Consider the following 24,948-nt stretch of genomic DNA (forward strand, 5'->3'; position numbering starts at 1 on the left):
ATATGAGATAAAAATTATCCTTAAAAGACCTCAATCTTCGAGGTATTCACTAGGGAATGTGAACTGTTGTGGTTCTCTGGTTTAGGCGAAATTTTAAAGTAACGAATATTATTCTTGAGCAACAAGCAAATTGTCATTTTTATTTGATATTTTCTATTTTGTTAGTTTTTCTGCCTTATATTTGAGTTTGTTGACATGAGAGGAATTTTTCCCTCCTTTTGTGTGAATAGGTCTAGTTCTACTGTATGAAACTATCGGGTCTACTAGTGCATTTGCCTTCTGCGAAACAAGCCTATCAAGTAATTGATAACGCTATTAAGCATTGGCTCCTGATAAACTTCCCTTTTACTATTTTCGCCGAGGATGTGGTGGCCGGCGCTGTTGGCCTCCTCGGTTGTCCTCTGTGTGCAGGCAGCATCCAAGGATGCGGATCTCATCACCAACCTACCCGGATTGACATTTACACCAAATTTTAAACAATATTCTGGGTTTCTACCTGCAACTCAAGGCAACTATCTTCATTACTGGTTAGCTGTTTGTGATTTTATTCAATAATTGACAGTGATTATAATTTTTAATGGATTTATCTAATTACATGAGTGGAATCTAATTATTTGAAATTGCTTAAGATACAAATAATGGGACCATTTGGTTTCATAGTCTCGTTCTTCGTAGTTTAAACGATTCTCTATCTTTTTACTGTCGACTCCATTGATACTGTGCTACTGTACATCGTAAGTAGTACTTTTTGAAAGTTCGCATAGGTCGGACATGGATAAATTGATGAATGAAACGAATAGGTTTTCTTTGACCTTCTCTGGAATCCACCGGTTATCCTTTTTTTGCTTAAATATACTACTACTGCTTATATATAAATAAAGAAAAATTAATTATATTCCATATGTAGTTCCATATGTGTATGTACCACATACATACCATTTTTTCTTCTTGTTATTGCTATTCTTTCCAGAAATAAAAAGATTATTGTTTGAGAATGAAATCTCTTTTCTATGGTCGTTTACCTCTCACAGTATTTTTTTTATATGTTAGAGAAAATGTTAAGACGAGACAGGGTCCGTCTTCTCCGTTTTTGAAAGTTCTTTATCTATAAAGAACGTATCAGAGAGATGTCCGTAAAGTGGTAATTGTCGCGGAAAAATCGGGAAAAGGTTGCTATCATTTTATGATAGTAATGAGACTAGACTATCAGGTCATAATCTAAGCGTCATCGCTTCCAATAAACGCTTATGATGACAAAACAGAAAAACTCGTAAACACTGGGTGATAAACCTACAAAAGCCGGGATGACAGTTTTTCTTTTTTCAAAGATAGAACGGTCTTAGATGAATGTCTTGTGTGGATAGACCAGAGAAATGATGATGAGATGAATTACTGTGAATTATTCTGTTTTGAAAAAGAACAAAATAATAAGTAATTTGAAAATTTCCAAATTCTCCAGATGTAATTACAAGAACGATTTTTTTTTGATTTAAAATTGAACCAATAGAACAGCTTGAAGTGACGTATTTGCTGAAACATGGTATATACGCCAAGGGACTTTCTAGTTTGCTTTCTTGTTGATTTTTTTTTCGTAAAATTAACACCAGATCCAAACTTTAAGGAATAACCATTCAGAAAGCCTGACATTTTCGGAGTAACATTGATACCACATTCTATCGAAAAAGGATGCTGTTAAACTAGAGTAGAAACTTTCTTTTGACAGAAAATTTTTTCCCACACTAATGTTTTTAAGTTGAATTACTGCAATTTTGTAAGTTTGACTTTTTTTGAAGTGTCAGTTTATCTAATGTAATCAACAACTTAATAATACCTTACATTTCCTTTTTTTTTTTAAAAAGGTTGTAGTTCAGTGCTCCAATCATGCATATTTTTGTGTTGTTTATCCAAATCTAAAGTTTTTGAAAATCTTCTCGGAATTGTCCTCAAGGATATCCTCTCGAAGGAGAAGAGAACTGCGAGGTTCTCCTAGATCATTCAAATTTAGTCCAGAATTTTCTCGTAGTCGTTGCGGACAATATTGCTCATGTGTTCAGGAATCGCTTCTATTTTCTGGAGAGTTTTCGAAAAGCAACACTGAACCCTAGAAATCAGCAAACAATCATTTACTAGGTGTACTTAGCTAAAAATTTAGACTTCGCCCACATTTTATTACCTTTTTAAATTCTAAAAATTCCTCGCTACATTTTTTTTTCTTCAAAATTCAGCTCTCTATGATATGTTCTAGGCTCGTGGAATCTCAAACCCAACCGGAATGGGCACCGCTAGTACTGTGGTTGAATGGAGGTCCAGGATGTTCTTCACTCGGTGGTCTGTTCACTGAGAATGGTCCATTCCATCCAAGTGTTGACGGAATGTCTCTTGTGGAAAATGTGAACTCATGGAATAAGGTATAAGAGGTTTCATGAAAAATTCTTGGTTTGTCCAAATAAACGCTTTTTATGGAAAAAATTTAGGTTGCAAACGTTTTGTTTTTGGAATCACCACGCGATATTGGTTACTCATACAGAGATTCCAACACTTATGGTCCAGATAATGTATATAACGACGACAAAGTAAACTCAATTCTCTTATTTATAGCTTTTTCTTATTTGACATTATTTATTTATTCATTTGTAGACAGCCACTGACAACGTTCTTGCCCTCAAAGAATTCTTTCAAAAATTTCCAGAATATCAGAACAGAGATTTTTATATAACCGGTAAATAATTACTGTTCAGTGATCTCAGTGAATTCTCTTCAAATTTTTTCTATTTTTTAGGCGAGTCATACGGCGGAGTTTACGTACCCACCTTGACAAATCTTGTGATTCAAATGATTCAGGTGAAGAGAAGTTGGGATTAGTAAGGTTGAGAATTTCTGGATAATTTTATTCTTCTAGAACGGATCTCTGCCAAATGTGAAACTTGCCGGTATGGCAGTTGGAAATGGAGAGTTAAGCGCACAACAGCAGACAAATTCTGCTATTGATTTACTGTACTATAGAGGAATGATTGGAAAACAGTAAGTCTATGTTTACATTAAGGTTCCTCGGAGGTAGTCTAGGATATCGGCCAGTCTGTGTCTATATGGGTCTAAAAATTAATATAAAAAAATAAATACTACATCAAATTGATTTGTATTTATTTAGTTTTGTTTTGACTGCAATTTTCTCATAGTTTTGAAATCTTTGGAGATTTTGCAGCTACCGTATTCACATCAATTTTTTTTTGAAATAAAATTTGAATCGAATTTTTTCTTATAGACAGTACGATTCGTTGAAAAATTGTTGTGTGGATGATGATTCGCAGCCGTTAGCCTATTGTGATTTCTATCGATTTGTACAAATTGATGATTATGGGAATCTTTCACCAAATAACAACACTAATGATCCGACAAAAATCCAATGTGGTAAGATGGTAACCAGCTTGGTTATGGATTCGGTATGGGCAACAGCGTAAGTATTTCTTTTTTCTATGTTTAACATTTCTCCGTTTATGTCATATTATTATATAAAAAGTTTTCAGGAATGATGTTTATAATTCTTATCAAGATTGCTATAATTTCACTTCGTTAAGCTCACAAGGTCTACAGGTAATTTTTTTTTTTCAAAAAAAAATTACCATTGAGATCAATACCTCATAACAGTTTAACCTCCCCCGAGTTGTGCTCTTTATGGTTCCGATAACATATTTTTACGACTCTATCACAAATGAAACGTTGCGGAACGTAGTTGTAAAAAAATTGTAGTTTGTAGCTCATGTAATTATCGGGCACATAACTTAAGTAGGTCAAAATGGCTAATGTATGAGAACTGTTCCAAATCACATGTGGAGTTTCCAGCACTCAAAATATTTAAAGGGTGCGGCTGGAAGACGAACATGGAAAACAATCATGGGATCGAAGCTGATGCGTGCAAGTGTACAACAAAGTGATTTGCTCAGATCAATGTTCAGCACTGGATCTAATCCATTTGTGGATCAAGGAGTGAGCATATCTGCTAAATTTCGGTAGCGCTCGTGTGACATCCCCCTTACAGCATAGCCTGCATTTTTTTAGGTCCCTTCTTTAAAAAATCCAAGAGCTACGTCTCTCAGGAATTTTTATTCGAGTTTTTTTTACTTCTTTTTTTTTTGATAGAAAATGATAAAACCATGAAAACTCAGAGATTCCTCAGAAACTCAGAGATGTTTTTCAAAAAAGGACTATACATTGATACAGTACCGGTTCAGTTAGATTAATGTGAATTTGCGAACGTTGACGTCTTATGAGGACCACTTCTCGCAGTTTTTACGGTTTCAGAAATATCATTTCTGAATTTCAGAACATCTGTCAGCTTAGAAACTGACCCGAAATTTTTCTTTGAAATATTTGTAGAAGAAATAAAAAACTGAAAATCTTTTAATTCCATTTCTGAATAGCTAGTCAACATTTTTCCAGGCCTTGTTCAACCAAGGATCAACGGATGCAATTGGTGGATTTCCTTGTTATATGGATGCTGCTAATCAAATTTATTTGAATCTACCGGCAGTTCGACAAGCTTTGCATATTCCAGACTTTCTTCCAGGATGGGTTGACTGCAAGTTAGTCTTTTGGTGCTTCTGGATAGCTCAGGAAATTGCTACGTTCTCTTCTTTTTTTAGTGATCCGGTTAATGCTCAATATTATCACCAACAGAATCACGACATGACACCTATTTTTAAGAGTATCATCAATTCAGGCACGTTTTTAAATATCGGAAAATGTTCCCTTGTATCTTTTCGGATATTTCAGGATATAACCTAAAAATGTTGATCTATAACGGTGATGTAGACATGGCATGTAATTTCCTCGGTGACGAATGGTTTGTGGAGAATTTGGCAGGGACTGTGTACAACGTAATTATTCCTCAACTCTAGGAATATTCCTCTTTGAGAGAGTTTATTTTATCCCGCAAAAAAATTCAGTTCACGTTAATATCGGATCGTTTCGCATGGAACTATACAAGAGGCTCATTTCTACCACAACTTGGCGGCTATGTGAAATCCTGGAGTTACAATAAAGTTCTCCTGGATTTATTGACAGTAAAAGTGAGATTATGCGTTCGTGATCTATGTATTTGCGAGAAAAATCTTTGAATTAAGGGTGCCGGTCATTTTGTGCCAACTGATCGTCCTGGACCAGCGCTACAAATGATTTACAATTTCATCTATACTGGAAATTACAACAACACGGTGCCATTTAACTTAAATCCACAACCTCTGCTACCACAATTTGTTTTACCACCTCAGCCATCCTGTAAGTGAATGTTTTGCTGTACTACGTATATACTGTAATAATTTTATTCTTGTCTAGTCACTAGAAAACAAGCTGATCGAGTTTGGACACTACCTGGAGTTACATTCGATTTGAATTTCAAACAGTACTCAGGATACCTCAATGGAGTGCCAGGAAACTATCTACATTACTGGTAACTTTATGTCAATCGGGAAATATTTCACGATCACTTAAACTAAACTGAAGAGACCTATATCATATAGGTTGTTGGAGTCACAAACAAATCCTCAAAGCGATCCGCTTGTTCTCTGGCTAAACGGTGGACCTGGATGTTCATCGCTGATGGGTCTTCTCAGCGAACTTGGTCCTTTCCATCCTAATCCTGATGGAATGACATTGTTCGAAAATGTTTATTCGTGGAACAAAGGAGCTAATATGCTTTTCTTGGAATCACCTAGAAATGTTGGATTCTCAACGCAAAACATGTCCATAAATCCGGATACCCAGTACGATGATACAAAGGCATGTACTTCTGTAGTGTTTTGTTGTTCTTCTTTAGTATGTTGTTGATTCCTAAAGATTATGGAGTGGTTATTTATCTTAGGAGAAAATGATACGGTAACAAATACTACGGCGTTTTTTTTGAAGTGATAAAGAAAGATAAATAATAAAGATAAATAATAACCACATTTAGACTGCATATGACAGTATGTTGGCGCTCAAGGATTTCCTGACGGTGTTCCCTGAGTACAATGGCAGGCAGTTCTTTGTCACAGGTTAGTGTCCACCTAAAAAAATCGTATTTAAATGTACTTCACGAGGTAAATTATGCAGTAAGCATAACTCCATACTTTTGTGGATAAGGCACAACTATACTGTGAAGCGTTGCCTAGAGTTTCACCGTATTTGAGTTTCTCGATGAGGTCCCGTGTATAATGGACTTTCGTAGCTGAAAAAGGTCTTTTTTATCCAAAATGTACTGGAAATACGTTGTCCTGGCTTTTCGTTATTTTGACTACGCGTTCCAGAACAATTCGAAACCTTTTTCACACAAGGTTTGTAAGTGTTCCATAAAAAGTGAAAAGATGAGACATTTCTGTCCTGAAAATTTACTCACTCTTTTAAAAAGTAACAGCATAGCCCATGGTGTAGCTATATTGTGCAAATCACGTCCTATTTTGAATGCTAACCAGAAGGTTGGAGGATCTAACAAGTCCTTCTCATACAGAATCCAATACAGTTGTTGGGATCCAAGTACAGTAGCGAGGATAACATCACCTGAAGGAGAAAGTATTACGTAAATAGCTTCAAATAGGCTTTTTTCCAGGAAATCCAATGTCCTACGACGTTAAGGTACGCGTAGATTTTAGTAACTCATTCCTTGGTATTTATCGAAATGAAAGTACTTATGCTGAGCATCGGCGTAAAGAAAAAAAAAGAAAAGAAAGAGCTAAAAGGGAGGAAAGAAGTAGAAAACAAATTGCATTCTGGATCTGTATTTATTTATTTTTTCTATTGTATTATTTCACGGCGAATCGTGGAGACTTTAATCGATAAACACCGCAATATGCAGCAGCACCACTCGATAACTGTGTAGAAGAGCCAATGATAGCCCTCATTTGCTATTGGTTAGCCTTGCGAGCAAAATCGTTAATGTCCAGGTTTTCCCAGACCTAAAGCAATCTGTCCATTTCTGAGGTTTATGTTCGGTTACGCGCAGTTTTGCAGAGTAACTCGAGAGGAATTTTCCTCTTGTTTACCTCAGCTTACATGTCATAGATCCTCTCAGACTAATGCTTAGGTACTAGGGCCCCAACTTATTTAGTTGTTTACTTCTAGAAATATGGGGACAACTGAGTGCTTCCCAGTTCCTAACTATACTTTATCCTAACTCGAATTAGCTAGAAGTGCATAGGTTAGTGTGCTGGTGCTCCGCTGTCAATTCTCGCGCCACTGTCAATTTCGTTGCAGGAAAACCGGCAACTGCAATGGTTTAAAAAAATTATTGAAGTAAGGAGGAAAGTAGGAATGAAAAGCTTTTAGTGAGAAGTTATGCTTTAATTCACTGATCTTTATACCTATGCTTGTGAAGAAAACAGCTACAGTACTCTTGACGACGATTGCTTGGATATGCTGTTTATTTCTGGACACGAACTAAACGAGTAAAGAGTGAGAATTTTTAATGTGTATTGTAAAAATGATCGGAAACTGACCTTTAAGAACCATATATACGTTAGAAGGTAAATGTAAATAATAATGGTTGGGAAAATAAGAGCACTTAAGCACATTACGTAAAGTGTGTACATTTTAGCAGGTAGAGGATTTATAAAATGAAACGCGACACTTTGAATCCCTCCGTTATACATCTGATATCCTTGGAACTGAAATAGAATTTTGTTGACTATAATAATTAGTCAATATTTCGATTATTGATCTACCTCAATGGGATAAATCATTGGCAATGAGATACATATCGTAATAGTCCATACGATATAGGTGATCTTGTGAACTGTTGGATATCTCCAGATCTGTAAACATTTTTTTATTTGCTGTTTGCCTGGATATAAACAAAAGGCGATTTCTTTGTAGTAACGCTGAGAAAATCTAGTTTGAGTCGGCGAATTTCACTTATAACATAAATTACGTGACGAGCGAGCGACAGATCTGCGCCCGACTAAGAACGCATCTTCATTTATTCGATATTTTTTTTCAGATGCCGTTTTTAGTGCCTAAATAATATTAGATTAAAGTCTACTGATATTTTTCAATGTAATAAACTAATTTTTAGTAACAATTAGGAAAAAGACATTTTTTTTAACATAACTTCCGCTCAAACATCTAAAGGCGGATTTTTTTTCCCGACTAATGGTGAAATGTTTTTATTGATTTGACAATCCTAACTGAGGAACTGCGCTATCACCACTGGCTTATATATGAACTAGAAATTTATTATTACATTTATTCAACTGTAATTTAACATCAACAATTATTCATTGTGTTTCGAAGTGTTTTTCGATAGGTGATCCACGTTTTTTCTGGTAATATTTTGATAGAACTCACAAGGTAATGCTCAGCCGGTAATCGTACAGCGGTTAAACGATTAACAGCAAGGAAGAAATGAATATATACAGGAACATTCGATATTGCGATACCACAAATGTTGACCACCTTAAAATGAAGGTAATTATGAGAAGGAAGAGAGTATATGTGCCTCTATCGGATTAAAATTATTAGCATGATTTTCCTGGAAAAAGTGAATCGTTGAACCCTTAATCTAGCGCAACTTGATGAAAATAAGAAGCATTATTAAGATATTTTTGGCACCGGAAATAAAGAGCTTCCGTATATTTTCAATAAGTGAAAAGTACAGTCGAATTGTAATAAGGTACAGTGTAATAGAAACAGTAATAAAAACTAAAATAAATAATAGAAAAATGAAAGCGATATAATAAATAATAAGAGTAATAGTAAATAAAGTACCACACAACACAGAGTGGAGGCTTTTTTGTGTTATGTGTTTCAAAAAATATTTTTAGACCCATTCATGCAGAAATATTAGGAAGAATCATGCGGACGAAAAAGCAACAGTTCGAAAAACTCACAATTCTCCTACAATAGATGTGTTTGTATTCCATTTAGAATTTTCATTCCCTTTCTTTGAAAAAAAAAACAATTCCATGCTTTTCTCACTAACCTTAGCGATCCACCATGCATTTCCTAGATAGAAATGTGATGCTATTCCAAGCCATGCTGGTTCTTGTAGTAACAAGTATCCAGTAGCACTAACTAAGTCAGAAATCCCTAAACAATATTCACTTCTTCTCTGTAAAGTTGGAATGTTTTCTTTTTTTATGCTTATTAGACGGAGATCTAATTATAAAATTTTAATTGAGGCTAGCAGTTGATTTCGATGAGTATTCAGTGATTACAAGCCCAGTTTCTATAGGTTTCATTCAGCGCTGTTTTATTCGGTTTAGTTAAACGCCAAAAATCAGAAACCGATACAAAACCTCACCAACACTCAATAAAAGATGATGAAACGGTGTTCCAAGAGCACTGGAATGTCGATTACGGATTAAAGATACGACGAAAACCAAATGAAGAGGATATGTAATGAGAACTATTGTGTTCAAGAATATTAACACTGGTCGTACGTATTCATTTGGATCCATCAAACAGTCTGAAATACGATTTAAATTATTGAAATTTTTTCTTTCCGAATTTTTCTTGATTACTCTTACTTGAGTCCTTTTAAAAAAGAAAACAATTCTCTTTGTAATTATTTTCCTTTCAGAAAAAAAGGTATCATATTTAGAGCTAAATCTGGATCAAGGTTCATAATTACATTGATGAGGAAGGTAATTTTAAATGTTAAATGTTTCATTGATTTTATAGTAGCTAGTTTTAAAGGATTTAAGGAAGAAAAAGTAGTGATCACTAAGTAGCAAGTAATCTGCGTTTATCCAATTTTGTTCCTGAATTTCTTGAATTCTCAGTGTTTTAATGGATAAAAGCGAGATCAACTAAACTATGTAAATAAATCGGCAATTTCTTGTGGAGCGTAAATCCTTCCTTAAAATAATTTGCTTTTTAAAAAAAAATTGATTCCACAAACTCCTGTTTCTTTGAGAATTTTTAATTTGTTGTAGTTGTGCGCAGGAGTATGTACGCACGTTCGTAAACAGACTGAAAAGTAAAGTAAATAAACATGTAAATGGACAGTGAAGAAGAAGAATGGAAGTGTGAAAAACGAATGAAATAAGCAATAATAATAGAAGAGACCAAAAAATTGTGGTATTAGGAAATTTTCCAAAAATAAACATCCCATTTAAAACAAGGATATTTTAGCTGCGGATCCATTCACTGACGTTACTGAAAAAAAAAATCACTCTGACATTTTGCGCTATCGTTGTATAGCAAGGATAGAAAATATGAGAAATCCATGAAATCTGGTGAGGTTTTAGGGAGTGGTTTCAATATGTTTATGATAGGGTAAACATTTGAATAACCTTCCCTCCCTTTCAGCCTTATGTAAATCTTTTTTATGAGGTTTTATGAGCTTTGAATTTCTATAATTATGGCATATGAGCTGATGATTACAGAGGGCCGAGCACAGGAAAACACTTCGTGGAATTAGAAGGTAACAATAGCTAATCCCGTCATTCTCATCGTGTCAGTACATTATGAATGACTAAAGGATTAAGGATAAAGTGTCTGACATTTAATCATTCCGCTCGGGATACGACAACGCGTTCAATTCATTCCAGAATATTTTGAAGTTTATGAACGCGTGTCTAACCTATACAATAACTTACGGGAGCTAGTCGATGTATCAATTTAGTGTTTTTTTTTTGCCTCTTAGACAAGTCTAACACCAATTTATTGGCCCGGGAGGGATGAAAGGCTTGGTTGGCTCTAAAGCGGTTTCGAACCATCGATCGATTGCGCAGTCACAGGGGAACTTCTTAGTGACTGCGCTACACTAACCCATTAGTGAAGAGCAACTATTTCAAATAATTACATATTGCAGAAAAATTAAAACAAGCATCAGTGAATGCTTATCTGCTAGTTAGCTTTTAAATAAAGAGGAAGAGAGTATGAATGACTTGTTTGTGTTTATACGATGATGATTTACATGTATAATCGAAACAGAATGTTTAGGGAAGTAATGAATTAGTAGCGTAGAATAATAATGACGTTTCAACGACTGTCTACATGTGATGCATAGTAGTCAGCTGATTTCGAGGCCATGGAGGTTTTTCCTCAAATTAAGTCGATCTTACTTTAATTTCGTTTTACGGATCAGTTTCATTTTAGTGGTCCCTTGTTAAAGATAATAAGCTCAATATCGAAAGACTGTTATAAATAAATAAATAAGTAAAATGATAAATGAAAAATAAATAAATAATAGATAATAAAATGATAAACAATAATGAAAAATAAATATTTATTTATTTACTTATGAGGATTTATGATATACTTATGATTTACTTTATACTTATGCTTCATGAATTTTGGAAAGATAGTAACACAGAAGAACTACATAGAAAAAAGCTTATAATGTTTATTCACTGACATTAGAAGTGGATGGCAGAACATAATGGTGGTGATTATGTGTATTATTGACTGAAACCATTTTTTAAAATCTTTTTTCTGTTTAAAGTTAGCAAAAAATGACAAAATTCCCTATAATAAGTCCTAGTAAATTTCACTTTTACATCTTGTTTTGTTCTACCGATGCCACTACTATGCCTAGAATACTCAATTTTTGAGGAAAGTTCGGTGGAACTTTGATTAAACGAGGACAAACACAAGCACCACATATTTTTAGATTCATAATCTGTGATTTTTGTGAAAAAATGAGAGCCGATAACGTTGATATGTATTCGGAAAGCTGTTGTTGAGTTGTATGGTTGATTCGTTCAGGATCTCGTGCAATTAATATACAATTAGCTACATAAAGGAGCAAATACCGATGCTACTACTACGCCTAGAATAGTAAACACCTTACTGAGGATTCATAAAATTTCATACGCTTCACATTTCAAACAAATCCTCCTAAAGCATCTTTTTCACTTTAAAATATTGTTTTCTCAAATTTTATAATTTAAAGGAGACAATGTGCAAATCAGTGATGAAGCAGTTAAACAGACTGAAAAAATTGAATGAACACCAATGTTGGGAAGGTGGAGCAAAATAACCATAAATCATAATATCCAGCAATATGATCACATTAATGACTCGTTGACACTACTCATTTAGGAAATACGACCGCATTTATCACCGAGTACTTCAGATCACGGGCGGATCTCTGAGTTTTGAGTCATTTTACCAATTGTATTTACCCAGAACTTCAACGCTTTTCCAGAAACTTCTCGCATAAATCATGAGGACAAAATTTTATTCTTTTCATAGGATTTTTATGAAAGTTGAATGTTTGTGCCAATCTAGAGGAGGATGGCAATGGCAAAGGAATGGGTCCAAGAGTTTCCCGGAAATTTCCGTTAACTATCCAGTAATATGTACATGAGTTGTCTGACAGTTAGAATTCGAAGGCAAGGTGGTATAAATTGATATCCCAGGAGAATTAAAATGGATTGTGAGGAATGAAAGTAGTGAGCAGCATCCGAATTAATTACTCATTTGTGAAGAGAATGTCTAAGTACCAGAACCTCATAAGTTCTTTGAGTGGTAAACAAATATGCTTTTTTTTCGAAAAAAAAAATTCCTTACGGCAAATTTGAAACGGCCATTCGTTTTCTTTGATTAAGAAGAAACTGGAAATCTTAGCAAAGAAACAGATGAAATCTTCAGCAATTGAAACAGCAAATATTGAGCAGCAAATAATTTGCAGAAGAACTAACTCGTATAAAGGAAGTGAGTAATTTTTTTTCCTCGACCATAAATCTCAGTTTATTTTTGTTGATCGTGGTCAAAACGCAATGCGAGACTGGAAATGCGATTTTCTGTTCAATTAGCCATGATGACTGCGTCAATCCGATATACTTGGTGACATTTTCTGCTCTGGATTTAATTGTATTGGATTTTACTGAGATTTGTAGTGGTCAAGTGAAAATTGGATGACAGGGGATCTTTCAAAATAGTTACTTTGTAAAATAAATATCATGAGATTATTGATACAATTGAAATACTAAAGAATCATCTTTTTTTAGGTGAATCCTATGGAGGTGTTTACGTGCCGGTGCTAACATCTTTGTTAATAAACAACATCCAGGTGATTTTCGTAAATTTTCATGGAAATTTCATTTATTGAAGTGTTAAAAGAGAATCTTGCTAAATATTTTTTGTTTTGAAGGGTTAATGTCAAAAATTGCAGCTGATTTTTATTTTTAATCAAATGAAAGTTGTGATTTTTTGTTGCAACAGGTGATGATGTGAATACGACTATTTATAAACATATATTAATGCCAATCCAGATAACCAGCAGATTACTGTAACTGAAGGTGATGGAGAAAATTTTTTTGTGCAAAAATTTTGTAGATTTCGAAACTCAGTATAAAAATCCGTTTCAAGTTTTATAGGATTTGTGATATTGGATCTTGTTTAGAAATACATGGAGAATTTTCCGGAAAAAATCATAAGGAATGGGTGCAGCAAAATGAAGACGTGTTCAGAGGATGGGCGGGGCATCGATTAGAACAAAAAAAAAAATTCTCTTTTCAATTTAAAAATTGTGGCGAATTAAAAATAACTGTTATAAAGCATTTTTATGATTTTAGAAGATTATAGCATGCTAAAGAAATATTCTATTGGAAACTGCAAGATGTTAATAACTACATATGTACATTTGTTTTATTTTATTTTATTTGTGATAGATATGAAGGAGATTTACCTCGAAATTCTTTGAAATCGATCGCAGTGATTGTGAGGTTGACCACGCATTCCCACATTAGCACTTTCTTGTCACAACTTTTTGCTTTTTTTCTTTCTGAATTTTAAAGAAGAAATCCACTCGATGTGCAAATGAGAAGCATATTATATAAGGACAAATGGAATATTTACAATTAGCTGGATCCGATCAAAATCAGAATGAATCGTATTTTGTAATTAAATTCTGGAGTGAGGAAACAGTTTCAAATCTGTAGCATATCTAGAAAATAGTAAGGAAACTAAAAATATAAGTAAAAATGTTTTGTGGGACTTATGGTTCAACCAATAATTCAGGCTGGAAATCTTCCCGGATTGAATTTGGTTGGTATGGCTGTTGGAAATGGAGAGCTGTCAGCAATTCAGCAGTTGAATTCAATCATTCATATGGCTTACTTCCATGGGCTTTATGGAAAACAGTATGTAACATGGATTTTAATCAATCTTAAGAGACTCAAATTATATTTGGATCACTGAATCAGAAACAAATTTTCTCCAACTGGATTAAATGAAAATTAGCGACAGTAAAAATGTTTACTGGCTTATCGTTAAATTTTCCACTGGGATTATGATAAGCAGCTGATTGAAGAGATTCAGAATTCTCTTTTTTTCTCCTTGGATTTGCCCTTTTCAGGGAATGGGATTCTCTTCAAAAATGTTGTCCTAAGACTGGCTCTTCAACATGGTTTGAATATTGCGATTTTTCTCAATTCATCACATTCGACAGTGCAGGAAATGCTCAAGCGAAAGTAGGCTCAGGAGATTGTGGAACAATTGTCGCACAAATGGGACAAACGGATATTTGGAATTCAATGTGAGTCCCACATTTTTTTCTCTTTTTTTAGTTACTACTTATTTTATACGCCTGACTGTTCCACAATTAGAGATATCCACATATTCGTGGATGTCATTCAGAGAACGAGCTGCTATATACATTTTTTTTCTAGAGGTAACAAAATAAATAATATTTAGTGAACGATTCGTATGTTAAATATATTTTTTTAGTGTAAAAAAACAACATTTAAATAAGAATTCATTTTAATAGAGATATAGATTGCAAATGTTTATAGTGGTGTTTGAACAAGAATTGCTAGACGTCTGCGAACATTTTCAGCGTTGAGTGCAGGTGTTTCCTACCGTAATACAAATTTCTTCAAGCCAATCAGCGATAAAAACTGTCTGGTTTGAGGCTATTCTACAGTAAATGCACTAAAAAAATAATAAAAGTAAGGATAACCTAAACAAAACTGCTTTAAATAATTGTTTTATAATAATTTCGAGCATAAACGGAAAAAATTTTCTACTTTCCACTTTTTCCCGTTCTATATGAAACGGTGATTAGTTCGCCTATCATTCTATTCTATTCTAATTCAAGAAATCAGAAAAAAAGAGAAAGTCCGAGATTTCTGGACATTATCTTCCGGATGTAAACGAGCAAACCATTCTATGGCAAAAATGTGCCTCTCTAGGTATATCGTTACTTCGAAAAAATTCTTTTCGATTCACTATAGACGTTATTAAATAGTAAAGAAACTCACATTTGTTAAAAATTACAAGCATTTTCATATTTAAAGAATGATAGGAAAAAGAAGGAAAGAAGAAAAGAAAAATGAAAGAATAAAGAATCTGACATATTATTTTTTTCAATAATTTCTTGAAGGGAAACCCAGAAGCAAAATAATACCGAGGAAGGATATTAATATCTGCTGTGGGCTGTAGTTAAGACTGAATGGATAATGCTTCAGAAGAATGGACGCGTGAGAAACGAAGGAAATAAGCAATAGTGATAGAAAAAAATGACCAAAAATTGTGGCATGAAAGAATTCTCCAAAAAAAAGAGCACTTTGTTCAAAAGAAGGATATTTTAGTTTCCATTTCCCGACATTACTCAAAAAATCACTCTGACATATTGCGTTTTTTTTTAGCATAGCAAGGAGAGAAAATGTGAGAAATCCATGAGTTCTGGTGAGGCTTTAGGGAGTGGTTTCAATATGTTTATGATAGAGCAAACATTTAAATAACCCTCCTTCCCTTTCCACCTTATGTAAATCTTTTTTGATGAGATTTTATGAGCTTGAATTTCTATAATTATAGCTTATAAGCTGGTGATTATAGAGGGATGGACACTGGAAAACACTTCGTGGAATTAGAAGAGCAATAGCGCTAATCCTGTTATTCTCATCGTGTCATTACATAATGAATGACTAAAGGATGAAGGATGAAGTGTCTGACATTTAATCATTCCGCTCGGGATACAACAACGCGTTCAATTCATTCCAGAATATTTTGAGGTTTATGAACGCGTGTCTAGCCTATACAATAACTTGCGGTGGCTAGCCGATATATAATATAGCTCAATTCAGTGTTTTTTTTTTCCTCTCAGACAAGTCTAACACCAATTTATTGATCCGGGAGGGATGAAAAGTTTGGTTGACACCAGAACGGTTTCGAACCATCGATAGTGCACTCATACCCGGAAGTCCTATTGAATACGCTACATCCGCCTTGTATTTCGTATATAAAATATATATGAAATACTATAATAATAAAGTTACGTATCTGAAGTAAAGAAGGAAGAAGCACTACTATCAAATGGAAATCAGAGCAACTTCAAGAAATTGTAAAAGGTGTCCCTTGACCTTTGCTTTGTTTAGCTCTTGATAAATGAGTTATAGTAGGGTCAAAACAACATAAAGTACAGTGTTGAGCGCAGCTGTTAGGATCTGGGTGAGATCCTTGTTGACGGCATTCCTAGCTGTAGTTTTCCCAGCGACGGTCCCATATCGATTCCAACCGCTACGCAATGCCGCTCGCGCAACTGCCCCGTGCGTCATGTCGTTTTGACCTTACTATACGTATATCTGGGTGGAAAACTTCACTTTTATGGATTCTTTTCCATAACGTATTCCTTAAATTTGTCGGTAAGATATGGAAAAAAATCGGGTTCTTTTTAAATGACAATGCAGCTATAAATAAAATTTTCATGTTTATAATGTAGCAGTGCGCTGTAATGAAAAATATTCAACGTAAAAAATAGCTTACTTTTGTTGTGACGAAACGAACGTGTATACACTGAAAAGATATCCTGACGTAACTACAAAATATTTAAAATGAGTAATACGAGATTTTTTTTTAACGTAAACGGCGGACAATGTGGTCGATCAGGTGTTAAAATTAAATGAAAAAGGGTTCGTATAATTATTTACACGAACGTCTGTAATTCATCTGCTCTACAACACAACGGTTTCTTACGTATCCTACAAAAAAAGCATAGAAGCAAAAAACAAGGATGTATAACGAAAAAACGTTATTATTTCGTGACTATTCAAGCGTTATAAGTCGTTGACAACCACCGTAAATGTAAAAAAAATTACTTGCAACTAGCTAGAGTGGCAGTAATTAAATCTATGAGTAATTTCTAAATTAGGTGCTTATTACATACCGCAGGTAAACGTGAAAGAATTGTATATCTTGTATCTATTGCTCAAAAGCTTTTGAAGGGATTTTATTTCTGGATTTTTTGAGATACGAATCACGGAATACGAAATAAATTCGAAAAATATTCCCGAATATTCTTGAATATCTCTTTCTTTTTCTTATTATTTTTCATTTTTTTACTCTTAAATATCGAAATATATCCTTTGCTTCATAAAAGTGTTTTATGCGAGTACCGTTAATCCAAGTAGAAACAATATGATATAAATGAATATGAATGATTATAATAAATAGATTTAATTAATTAAATTGCAATAAATAATATGAGTGATTATCAACTATATGGTGTACTGTACGGTGAGGAAATAAAGAGTTTTTTTACAAGGTATGAATAAAAATGTATAAGTTTTGAGGTTGATAACTAGTTTCCTTCGTAAATGTGGATCTTTAGAAACTTCCTCCAGTGGTTCTCGGAAGACACTATAAATGAATGGTGATTATAGTGGGATGAGTAAAAAAATGACAAAAAGTAAATAATGACAACAATAAAAGTGGAATTGTACCACAAATTTCCAGAATTTTGGAAAGGAACGTGTACACGAGTCATGGATGATATGTACATGAGCATGTGATTCCATGTGAACATGTATTATCCATGATCTGAGTTTCTTCTCAGTGTTTAGGTCCAACTACGAAACTAAGCAAGCGCACAGTACAAAGAGAAAACGTATTTCAGGACGAAATAATATCGTAATAGAAATAATAATAATAATAATAATAATAATAATAATAATAATAATAATAATAATAATAATAATAATAATAATAATAATAATAATAATAATAATAATAATAATAATAATAATAATAATAATAATGTTTATCCTAGAGTGGAAGCTGACCTTCATTAGTGTTATCGAGTATGAAAACATAATTTCAGGAAAAAAACTGGGCCTAGCAATTGGGAAATAAATGTTCACTTGTCAGAATATAATTGAATGTATTTTATCCATATCCACACCCGAAAGTTTTTTTTTCTGCGGTTAGCGTCACGATTAAATTCAAAAAAGTTTTTTCAAAAATCTGAAAACAAGGAGGCAACTCGTCCCCGTAAATGTATGGCACGTATAAGTGCACGAAAATGGTGACACCTGGCGGAATGGATGTTATATCTTGTCTAAGCATAAAAAAGCTTGTTTAGTCAAATTTCAACTAGATTCCGGAAGGTATAATCCCTACAGTGCATGTGACGACAAAAATGCGTACTTTATCTACTCGGATACTTCAGGAGGTGTGCTATCCATAGAAGAATGATGATGCAGAATCGACTTCCATACCGCCTGGATTTTATAAAGATAAAGAGGACGTTCTTTTAACGTTTTTGTTTGGGGTTTTAGGGGATCCTTCTCTTTCATAAAGTGAAAACCTTATAAAATCCACCTAATTGAGCGAAAAATAATATAATTATTAATCCTTCACTATTATTATTATTATTATTATTATTATTATTATTATTATTATTATTATTATTATTATTATTATTATTATTATTATTATTATTATTATTATTATTATTATTATTATTATTATTATTATTATTATTATTATTATTATTATTATTGATGATCCGGTATTGATATTAATGCCATTTGGTGCTTTATTATCGCTTCCAAAATAAACCATGCAGGCGAAGGTTAAGCTAAAAACTTTCTGGAATTTTTGGTCCAATGCTTCCTCCCTTTTCCATAAACGGCTTTTATGGCACGTATCAGGATTTTTGTGATTTGTTGTGATTGTTTTTCAGAAATGACGTCTATAACATCTATCAGGATTGCTATCAACAAAGTAGTAAAGTATTCGGCTCAAGGATAAAATCCCATCAGAGACAAGGAATAATAGAATACTTTGTTGATCAAGGAGTGAGTGAATTAGAATTTTTATTTTTGTTTACTTTTTTCACTGTTCTCTGAATAAATTTACTACTGATGTGTCACAGCAACAAGTTTCTACGTATTCAACGGATAGTCAAGGTGGATTCCAATGTTATGCTTCGGATGCTGCTGCTCAATATTTAAATCAACAGGTGAATTTTTGCGATTTCCTGCTGCAACAGTTTTGCTTTTGTTCCTGAAACAATGTTTTTTCTTCAATTTTGCGTGTACAAATAAAAAAATAAGTGAATAAATTTGACAAATGATTAAGAAAGCGAATAAAAAGAATAAGGATCAGAACCTGCGCCTTCACGGTTAATTGAGGATATCTCGAAATATTAGTTGAGATTGGAGAAGCGAATAAAAAGTATGGGGATTGGGACCACCTTGCCTTATAACTAAATGAGGACATTCCGAAAAATTAGACATTTATGTGTGCAAATGTCCATGTACATGAAATTCTGGAAAGAGAGAAAAAAAGGATTTGGAAAGCACTACAAGTGTTATCCGTCCATTCCAGCTCCTGACAATTTCGCTGTTTATAGTCATTCATAGGGAGTTGAGCGGATTTTTTATCGCTGTACTTCTGGAAGTGCTTAACATAGCAATTTCTAGGAATTTCTGGATGTGCCTGACAAACAAAAAGATTATAATTAGCAACTTTTTATTGCTATTCATCAACATGTATGACTTAGCTGTTAATTTATATGGTGAAACAATGGTAGTGAAAATGAGGAATACAGAGATTAGAGGAAAAAATTAAAATTAAAATATTTCAGGATGTTCGCAATGCACTTCACATTGTAAGTACAGCTGGTAATTGGTCGTCATGCAAGTGAGAATTTATTTATTTTTTCGTAGAGAAGTGCACCTTAAATTCAAAAAAAAAAAAAGAAATTCAGTGATGACATGAATGCAAATTATATCCAACAACACAACGATACAGGAAAAGTATTCGACGATATAATGCGGTAAGAACGATTTTAAACTGAATTCTTCCAGAATTTCTTTTCACTGTAGTCCTTAAAGATCTGGATATCCGCTAAGAATGCTTATTTATAACGGTGATGTGGATCAGGCATGTAATTTCCTTGGTGATCAATGGTTTATTGAAGCTGTTGCGGCTAGATGGAATATGACCGTATCGAAAGTATTCAAGAGTTGGTGGTAAGAATATCAGATGTATTTAATTAAAATAAGTTTATTATTTTGTAATTAATTATCTCCGACTCAGCCATGAAATTGTGTAGACGGAGGTAATTTTTTTCTTTCAAAAAAGATTTTAGTGGTAGTTTTCTAGAGCTCCAATTCTATCCAAAAATATAAATGTATATCCAAAAAAGAGAAAAAACAGGAGGAAAAAGAAGCGAATCGTCGTCTTTTCGATCTTCTGTCGAAGAACTAGCGATTCTATTGTATACGTACGAGCAAAAATCCTTAGTTTTGCAATTTTTTCCGCCGTCAAATGGATCCCTATATTTTCTTCTCAAATATTCCTCAAAAAATGTGATCTTTAATCGAAAACAATTTTTCAGGTATCGTACTCAAATAGCCGGTTATACAAAACAATTCACTTACCAATCATCTTCGATCGATCTTCTTACTGTAAAGGTAAAATCGTCTCGTTCTTTATTTGGAATTTTGGAAAAATTTAATTTTATTTGGAAATTTTGGAATTTGAAGAAGAGTGTTGCAATATTAGAAGAGACAGCACAGTAACAAATAGCATGGATTCAAACGGAGCGGATAGATAATCTTCATAATAATTAGTTTTTTAATTGCCAATTTTGCCAAGGAGCAATGCGTTCGTAAGCATTCAATTGGTTATTTACGTCTGAGTAAATATCATTTGAGAGTCCTGTTTACTGCATAAAATTAGAGGATTTTTTTCTCATTGCAGGGAGCTGGACATCTTGTCCCATCGGATCGTCCCGGTCCAGCACTTCAAATGTTTATGAATTTCCTACGTGGAAATGATTATAACGCAGCGGTACCATTCAGTGATCAACTACATCCGTTAAAGCAAGAGTATAAAGTCCAGGAAACGGTAGATCATTGATGCGTTCTACCTCAAAAATCCTCCTATTCTACTGAATATGTTTTTAAGTTAACTGGCGAGAGGACTGGTGTACCCGTTTCTGGACCAACTACAGCTCGTGCGCTAAAACTTAAATCCAGAAGAATAAGCAAAAACAAATCCGTTACGGTAAGTGTGGTGATAATTAGGAAGATTTTTTTTAGAATGAATGAAAATGAATGAATGAAAGAAGGAAGAAATTTGATGAGAGGATATGCTAATTTGAAAGCTAGCACTAAATATTTGATCTCCTTTATAAGAATACGGCAAAAATTTTGTGTAAATTAGCTTTATTAGTTTTAACTAATTTAATTTGAATTTAATTTCAATCAACATAATTTCACGTAAATTTCAACTTTAAAAAGATGACTCAAATGAAGAAAATCTCGACTGAAATTTCATAATTTTATTGTATAGATATTGAATTGACTAAAATGATTTATTTAAAATGAAGATTAAGAGTTGTTGAGGAGAAGATTTCCAAAAAAATTTTTTTTTTTAGCCACGAGTACGTTCGGAATCTGTATCAGTGTCACCACCAAAAATTGGAACAAAGCAGGATGACCTTGTCACGGATTTGCCTGGTCTCACCTGGAAACCGAACTTCAACCATTATTCTGGCTATCTGACTGCAAGTCCGGGAAATTATCTACATTACTGGTATGGGATCACTGATCTTCCAGATTTTTCATTTTCTTTCAAATTGAGTTTTTGGGGTAGCATATCACTGCAGGATCCACTGCGCAAATTCGAAACATTCCGAAACGTATTCTTCTTAATATTTTAGATCTGAAAGGGGTAACTTCGTTCCTGGGAATTTCGCTTCCTCTTCCTGGACAGTAGACAAATTTCCATTAGGAAAAGTGCTTGTAAAAAAAAAGGACACGGTTTCCAGAAAACCGACGAAGAAAACTAAAAACTGATTGAATTTACACTCGAACCGCCGCAATTCGGATTTGTAATCTTAAAATTATTTTATGGATTTTTTAGACTCGGAGTGTTAGAATTTCTCTACTTGTACACATCAGATACTCTCGTAGGATACACAGTGAGGAACATCGCCAGTTTTTCTTCCTATTTAAAAAATTTAAAAAATTACCACCTCCTCCATTTATGGTGTGAAAATTTTTTTTCAGGCAGAAATTCACTGTTTCAAAAGTGTTAAAAATTTGTAACAGTTTAGTCACTGCGGGAACTTTTGATGTTGTTTAACTTGAAGCTGGTACATAAGATTAAATGGAAATATTCCATTTCAGTGCATACTGAAAATTTTTGAATTCCCCGCCGATCCATATTTGGGAAAATGCAAAACGTATTTCAGAAGAAACTCACTAGGATTGTTGCTCGATGCATTTTCTTACTACACCTGCTCCTAAGTGGAAATAAACACGGTCTTTTCATGGATCTCCTCAACTGAGGCTAGATTCTTCCTGCCCATTTCATCATGAGATGCTCACAGTCTGAGCATCTCATGATGAAATTTTTTCCCTGAGAGATTAACTTTTAGGCATCTAAGGGATGTACAGAATTTAGGATCAACGCACAATATAATTTATTTTATTTCAGGCTAACTGAATCCCAAAAATCACCAGAAACTGCTCCTCTGATTCTTTGGCTCAACGGCGGTCCTGGATGTTCATCTCTGGGTGGTCTCTTTGAAGAACTCGGCCCTTTCCATGTGAATCCTGATGGCACAACACTTTTTGAAAATGTATTCTCATGGAATAAAGTGAGTATTCTTCTCCAGCTGAGAATCATACTTCCATGGAATTAATCACAATTTTGTCAGGTCGGTAATGTTTTATTCTTGGAATCTCCACGAGATGTTGGATTTTCGTATCGTGCCAGTAATGTGACAGATACTCTCTACAACGATGATTACGTGAGTTATTGGAGAGTGACAAGAACGTATTCCTCCAGAATTCCCATCCATGTCCTAGATGATTCAAAATAATTTTACTTCAAATTTCTAGACCGCTAGTGATAATGTGCTTGCACTGGCTTCGTTTTTCGCAAAATTCCCTGAATACAAGAAACGCCCGTTCTTTATCACTGGTGAGTAAAATTTGGAGACAAAGCTAGAAATGAAAACGGGAATAACTCTCTGAGAGTTTTAGGAGAATCCTATGGAGGAGTGTATGTACCAACTCTAACTTCCTTGTTGATTAAGAAAATTCAGGTGAGCAAAATCGCTGAGGATTATGACTAACGCTTTCTTTTAGTGTATCTCCTTCCTTAAATATTTATCGTATGTCCGACCTTATTTTTTAATGTTTCACAAAAGAAGTCGAATGTCACGTTAAAATTTTCCTTTGTTCCTTAAAATTAAAAAAAAAATTACCTAATTTTAATGAGAGAGTTTGTCTGGAGAATGCAAAATGCATTGTGATGGTAATGGGTTATGGACATGTTTCCATATCTTTGCTTGTGGATATTTTTTCACCTATATTGTTGCTGAGTTACGAAAAGCAGATTTAAAAATTGTTGAGCTATGTCAAAAGTGAGGGGCAGTGTAGCGCAGTCGGTAAGTGGTTCCGCTGTGGCTGCAGTATGATCGATTAGAGGTTCGATTCCGCCTTAGTGTAAACTAAGCCTTTCTTCCCTCCGGGGTCGATATACCGGTATCAGACTTCTCTGAGAGGATGAAAACATTGACTTGATACATCGGCTAGCCATTGTACAAGCTAGTTACGCCTCAAACGATTTTGAATTGATGTAAACTCGGTCCCAAGCGGATTGATTAACGCCGGACACTTTATTATTCATATCAGAAGTTAAAGTAATGACCTGAGCCTTTGTCGCTTATCCATTCATCGAAGCGAACTGCGACATATTATGTCGGAATCGATCTTCTATTGGCCAATCTTGACACCCACGCATTTTCATATTTTTACTTAATTTTGATTGTCATGTCAGTGCTAATTTTTATAGTCTACCGGCGCCGATTCGATGTCATACGTGAATTTGATCGGAGTAGCTATTGGAAATGGTGAAATGAGTGCAATACAACAAATCAACTCTGCTGTTTCACTGTTATACTTTAGAGGAGAACATGGAAAAAGGTAAAATAGTATTTGTTGTGTGATGTTTATGTGTGATACTTTAATGGCAGCATCAGGATCCATCAGGATTCTGACTTAGTGAGGGAATCCGCAGAAAAAACTAGAGATAGGGTTATAGATCGTGGGATCAGAGGTAGTCCCGCTCATCTCTCCCTGATCAAAGTGTGGAAGACCCTCGTGGACGCGCCGCAACCAAATGCGAGCGTTCGTGGATCAATGGTGTCTTATCATCAGCTTATTCAAGTGAATCCTATTAATGAGGTGCTAAGGGGACCGGTTCGTGTACACAGAGCAGCGTTCTAACGTTCCTCGTAGGAACTAAAGCGGTTCCCACGCCGTTTTTTACGGCGACCGAAGAAAAAGATGAGGAACCCACCCCGGAATCTAAAACTCTCATCTCCAGCTTTTGCCGCGAATTACCTCACTACGTCAAATTTGCTGCCTTTAAGGAATCAAATAAGCACATTAAATATAATACTTCTTTGCTGTGTTCTTTCCGATTAAATTTGATTCTATAATATTTATAATATTTTATTTTATTTTAATAAATTTTAGCGATTATGATGCTCTGTCCAAGTGTTGTAATTCTTCTTCACCTCAAACATATTGCGATTTTGTCTCCTACATCACAATTGACGCAGCCGGTAACGTTTCACCAAGGGTAAGTTACGAAGAATTTCTCGTTTACCGCAATTTAAAGCCACATAAAACACTCTTTGCACGAATGTTCACGTTTTCACCACGATCGGCACAGTTTTGTCTATGTTCTCGCAAAGAAGAACAACTTCACCCGGCGCGAAAC

At 34.3% G+C, this 24,948-nt stretch overlaps 3 protein-coding genes across 5 annotated transcripts in view; 2 read left to right on the plus strand and 1 right to left on the minus strand.

Moving 5' to 3' along the window:
* Positions 1 to 363: 363 nt before the first annotated feature.
* RB195_021252 (uncharacterized protein) lies at positions 364 to 6,034 on the plus strand (the record flags this gene model as incomplete). Of its 2 annotated transcripts, none has more annotated exons than XM_064207894.1 (16): positions 364 to 527; positions 2,246 to 2,408; positions 2,475 to 2,573; positions 2,638 to 2,719; positions 2,780 to 2,841; positions 2,900 to 3,021; positions 3,263 to 3,454; positions 3,525 to 3,591; positions 3,859 to 3,984; positions 4,438 to 4,580; positions 4,641 to 4,702; positions 4,771 to 4,874; positions 5,121 to 5,274; positions 5,332 to 5,446; positions 5,517 to 5,811; positions 5,948 to 6,034. In XM_064207894.1, the coding sequence occupies 16 exons, from the start codon at positions 364 to 366 to the stop codon at positions 6,032 to 6,034; spliced, it is 2,037 nt and encodes a 678-aa protein (XP_064063774.1). The 2 variants fall into 2 exon arrangements, with proteins under 2 accessions (XP_064063774.1, XP_064063775.1); XM_064207893.1 differs by lacking the exon at positions 5,948 to 6,034 and adding an exon at positions 4,944 to 5,066 and having other exon boundaries at positions 5,517 to 5,823.
* Positions 6,035 to 6,142: 108 nt separating this feature from the next.
* On the minus strand, positions 6,143 to 9,425 carry RB195_021253 (uncharacterized protein; the record flags this gene model as incomplete). Its single annotated transcript, XM_064207895.1, has 8 exons — positions 6,143 to 6,202; positions 6,371 to 6,531; positions 7,332 to 7,407; positions 7,467 to 7,634; positions 7,692 to 7,781; positions 8,314 to 8,421; positions 8,948 to 9,054; positions 9,269 to 9,425. The coding sequence occupies 8 exons, from the start codon at positions 9,423 to 9,425 to the stop codon at positions 6,143 to 6,145; spliced, it is 927 nt and encodes a 308-aa protein (XP_064063776.1).
* Positions 9,426 to 13,917: 4,492 nt separating this feature from the next.
* The window catches only part of RB195_021254 (uncharacterized protein), a gene marked incomplete at both ends in the record, with an annotated part of 38,861 nt that continues 27,830 nt past the window's right edge, over positions 13,918 to 24,948 (plus strand). The window contains 17 exons of one of the 2 annotated variants that reach the window (XM_064207896.1): positions 13,918 to 14,060; positions 14,276 to 14,455; positions 18,881 to 18,995; positions 19,073 to 19,159; positions 19,787 to 19,842; positions 19,910 to 19,978; positions 20,037 to 20,174; positions 20,543 to 20,618; positions 20,908 to 21,054; positions 21,115 to 21,213; positions 21,587 to 21,744; positions 22,651 to 22,813; positions 22,874 to 22,966; positions 23,058 to 23,139; positions 23,202 to 23,263; positions 24,016 to 24,146; positions 24,702 to 24,807. In XM_064207896.1, the coding sequence (XP_064063778.1) occupies positions 13,918 to 14,060; positions 14,276 to 14,455; positions 18,881 to 18,995; positions 19,073 to 19,159; positions 19,787 to 19,842; positions 19,910 to 19,978; positions 20,037 to 20,174; positions 20,543 to 20,618; positions 20,908 to 21,054; positions 21,115 to 21,213; positions 21,587 to 21,744; positions 22,651 to 22,813; positions 22,874 to 22,966; positions 23,058 to 23,139; positions 23,202 to 23,263; positions 24,016 to 24,146; positions 24,702 to 24,807 (1,905 nt within the window). Of the gene's footprint in view, positions 14,061 to 14,275; positions 14,456 to 18,317; positions 18,368 to 18,525; positions 18,707 to 18,880; positions 18,996 to 19,072; positions 19,160 to 19,786; positions 19,843 to 19,909; positions 19,979 to 20,036; positions 20,175 to 20,542; positions 20,619 to 20,907; positions 21,055 to 21,114; positions 21,214 to 21,586; positions 21,745 to 22,650; positions 22,814 to 22,873; positions 22,967 to 23,057; positions 23,140 to 23,201; positions 23,264 to 24,015; positions 24,147 to 24,701; positions 24,808 to 24,948 lie in introns of both variants that reach the window. The other variant, XM_064207897.1, reaches the window with a different exon arrangement.

Source organism: Necator americanus, chromosome X (genome assembly GCF_031761385.1).
Source record: "Necator americanus strain Aroian chromosome X, whole genome shotgun sequence".
NCBI lineage: Eukaryota > Metazoa > Nematoda > Chromadorea > Rhabditida > Ancylostomatidae > Necator > Necator americanus.